Genomic DNA, 3,419 nt, shown 5'->3' with positions numbered 1-3,419 from the left:
AACTGGAGTATAGATTATAAGTGATCTCCAGGGTTATTGGATTGTGTGACTGTTGTCAATTCCATCTTTACACTTTCTTAAGTTAAAACTATACAAAGATTAACCAAACAGGGTTCTATCTATCTAAAGGAAAATTTGAATTTAGAAGCAGGGCTTGAAATAAAATAAAGCATCATAAATTTGTGGATGACTTTAATTTTAAAAATGCAATTGTCATGTTCAGTAATCAAAGCTAAATTATAGTTATCTGTAGCTGACTGGATCCCATAATAATAAAATATTCTATGGTCTATTTTACAGTTTTATGCCCAGGAGTTTTGAAAGGAAGTTATTTCTTTACAAGTATCTGATATAAGCCTGCCAAAAATTACATAAATTCTACTCTTGTTGGTGTGTTAATTGGAGCTTATAGAGAGCATGTTTTTCTTGCGGATTTTTGGATGAACGATATAAACACTTCTCGACATCAACATTACATCTCTCTATTATTAGTCCACCGTGCTTCCAGTTTGAAAGAACGTGCAGTCAACGAGTATTTGAAACGAAATCATTTTTTGTCTTGTAAAGAGTGACAGCTCGTCCTTTACGCGGTGCCTTTTCTCCTTCTGACCGTTTAGCGGTAACTTATTTTTAAATGATAGCATCAGATCTGCTAACAACACGTTTCCCTCGATGTCTCGTGGTCTCGAGGTTGACCTTTCCGATTTTTTCCTCCTAAATTAGGGGGATTTTGTGAAAATAGAAAGCACACTCGTCAGGTCTCTTGTTACGTGCAACGCGCTGCTTGAGTCTGCACGGTTCTCACCAGCCTAATATGAGTGGCTGAGAGGCGTCTCACTGGAGACTTTTACGGAGAAATCCAAGTGTGTTTGTTCGAAATGGCAGAAACAGCTCCAGCTGCACTCGCTCCGGCTAAAGCGCCAAAGAAGAAAGCGAGCTCGAAGCCTAAAAAGACCGGCCCTAGTGTCTCTGATTTGATCGTCAAGGCTGTGTCGACTTCAAAAGAGCGCCACGGGCTCTCGTTGGCTGGGCTCAAGAAGGCTCTTGTCGCTGGTGGCTATGATGTGGAGAAGAATAATGCCCGCGTCAAACTGTCCGTTAAAAGCCTTGTGAGCAAAGGGTCTCTCGTGCAGACTAAAGGCACTGGGGCTTCCGGATCCTTTAAAATCAATAAGAAACAGTCAGAACCCAAGGTGAAGTCCACCAAGAAAAAGGCGACACCGAAAAAGAAGCCAGCGGTGAAAAAGCCCGCTGCCGCCAAGAAAGTGAAGAAACCGGCAGCGAAGAAACCCGCGGCAGCCAAGAAAACTGCTAAGAAGCCTGCAGCAGCAAAGAAAGCCACCAAGAGCCCCAAGAAAGCGAAGCCGGCTGCAAAGCCCAAAAAGGCTGTTAAAAGCCCGAAGAAGGCTAAAGCAGCAAAGCCTAAGGTGGCCAAAGCGAAGACTGTAAAGAAGGCAGCACCAAAAGAGAAGTAATTAGTTTGCATGGCTCGATAGTTGTACACAAACGGCTCTTTTTAGAGCCCCTATATTCTCGATAAGGGCAGGTCTATTTTTAATACATCTATATAGCACATCTTTATATAAATGTATGCAGCTCAAATTGTTTTATATGATAAAGGAAATACAAATTAGAATAAGAGGATATTAACAGAAATAAATATGGTCTGATGGCCATGGAGGACAGAAACAAAACTGCAGAGCGCTGGAGAAAAAAAAAATTGCAGGATAAGATCTAATGGTGCTTGTGCCATTTCTGTGAGATGCCTACAAGATTTTGTGGGGACTTAAGTGACGGTAATCCACTTCAAACACAGAGCTCATCTCCATGGCTACTAATAGACGTACATAAACGCAGCTATCTTATAATCTTGTGCAATGTGACGCTTACCGTAGGACACATTAAGAGGACTTTATCTTTTAGTAAAGAGTTTGTGGTGGCTCTTAAAAGAGCATTTGTTGTTTGTAGACTTCTGTAAATAAATGTTCTTAAGCGCGTTCTCCACGAATACGGCGAGCCAGCTGGATGTCCTTCGGCATTATGGTCACTCTTTTGGCGTGGATGGCACACAAGTTGGTGTCTTCGAACAGACCGACCAAGTATGCCTCACTGGCCTCCTGCAGAGCCATAACGGCGGAGCTCTGGAAACGGAGATCAGTCTTGAAATCCTGAGCGATTTCTCTTACCAATCTCTGGAAAGGCAGTTTGCGGATAAGCAATTCAGTGGATTTCTGGTAGCGACGGATCTCTCGCAGAGCTACAGTGCCGGGCCTGTAACGATGAGGCTTCTTCACGCCACCGGTAGCAGGAGCGCTCTTACGAGCTGCTTTCGGGGAGCTTTACCACCAGTAGATTTACGAGCTGCCTGCTTTGTTCTTGCCATTTCGACAACTTTAACAATATTACACACTCTGTGTAAAAAAAAAAAAAGAAAATTAACAGAAAGCGTAGCACAAAGCGCTTTATATTACGATCTTCTCGACTTCTGATTGGGTGAAACGTATGGGGGCTGGGTTCTCTTTAAGGCTCAGAAGTCTCCTTTCGATTGCCCATTTTAAAAGCTCGGCGCGCAAATTAAAGGGTGCTTTTGTTTTCGTCTCTTCATCTTCTAACGGCTTCTGCCATCAACTCTTTACAGAAAGCCAGCGTATTAAACGCCTTTATTACTGTGATTTTTTTTTTGCTAACCTTAATTGGAATGTCTTTCCATACATTTTGTTACGGATATTACGCATTCAAAGAGCGCAGTCGAGAGAGAAAGTGAACACAATTGAGTACAGTTGTTAGATTAGCAACAATTTCTGAATATGAATTTAGGAAAGATCTTTGGAAAGGAATGTGGAAACGTTGGAGAAATACGCAAAGTACACAGTGTTCTATAATGCTTGAGCATGGGAAAGGCTCTATATTAATATCGTGCATAAGATGGGCTTTATAAAATATGAATTTGGGATTGAAATTGGCTTAAAAGTTCCAGAAAGTTTCGGCCATCCTTATGCCCTATATGGAATTTTTTGATTTTGGCATTTTAGCGACTCCAGGCTGCAGGACAATGAAGTTAATAGAAAATCAAATTTCACTGCATTTCAATGACACATCAGTCACATTCTGATGTCCATCCATCCATCATATTTTCTAATCCTGGTTGTTAAAACTCGAAATGGACCTGGGATTGTGTGATTTCTTCATGATGTACTTTGTAATATTAGCTCAAATTCAACACACAACTCCCAGTGGGCAGGTTTGGGTCTTCTAAATTGGTGTATAAAACAGTCATCCTCACAAAAAATGAAGCAAATTCTATTAATGATATTTATTGACAGATAACATTGTGTTTTTAGTTTTGTCTGTTTGCCACATATTTAAATGGTGGCAAAATAAGCACTTTTTTAAGAAGTTAAAAACTATATGCATAACAA

General features: G+C 40.8%; 1 protein-coding gene and 1 pseudogene across 1 annotated transcript; one reads left to right on the top strand and one right to left on the bottom strand.

Moving 5' to 3' along the window:
- The first annotated feature begins 858 nt into the window (after positions 1-858).
- LOC120514632 (histone H1-like) lies at positions 859-1,526 on the top strand. Its single transcript, XM_039735127.1, has one exon. It carries the CDS (start codon positions 879-881, stop codon positions 1,473-1,475), a length of 597 nt encoding a protein of 198 aa, XP_039591061.1. The 5' UTR covers positions 859-878; the 3' UTR covers positions 1,476-1,526.
- Position 1,527: 1 nt separating this feature from the next.
- LOC120514653 lies at positions 1,528-2,383 on the bottom strand (annotated as a pseudogene).
- Positions 2,384-3,419: the final 1,036 nt, after the last annotated feature.

Source organism: Polypterus senegalus, chromosome 14, assembly GCF_016835505.1.
Source record: "Polypterus senegalus isolate Bchr_013 chromosome 14, ASM1683550v1, whole genome shotgun sequence".
Taxonomy (NCBI): domain Eukaryota; kingdom Metazoa; phylum Chordata; class Cladistia; order Polypteriformes; family Polypteridae; genus Polypterus; species Polypterus senegalus.
Note: the sequence above shows the minus strand (reverse complement) of the source record. Positions and strands in the feature narration are given on the sequence as shown.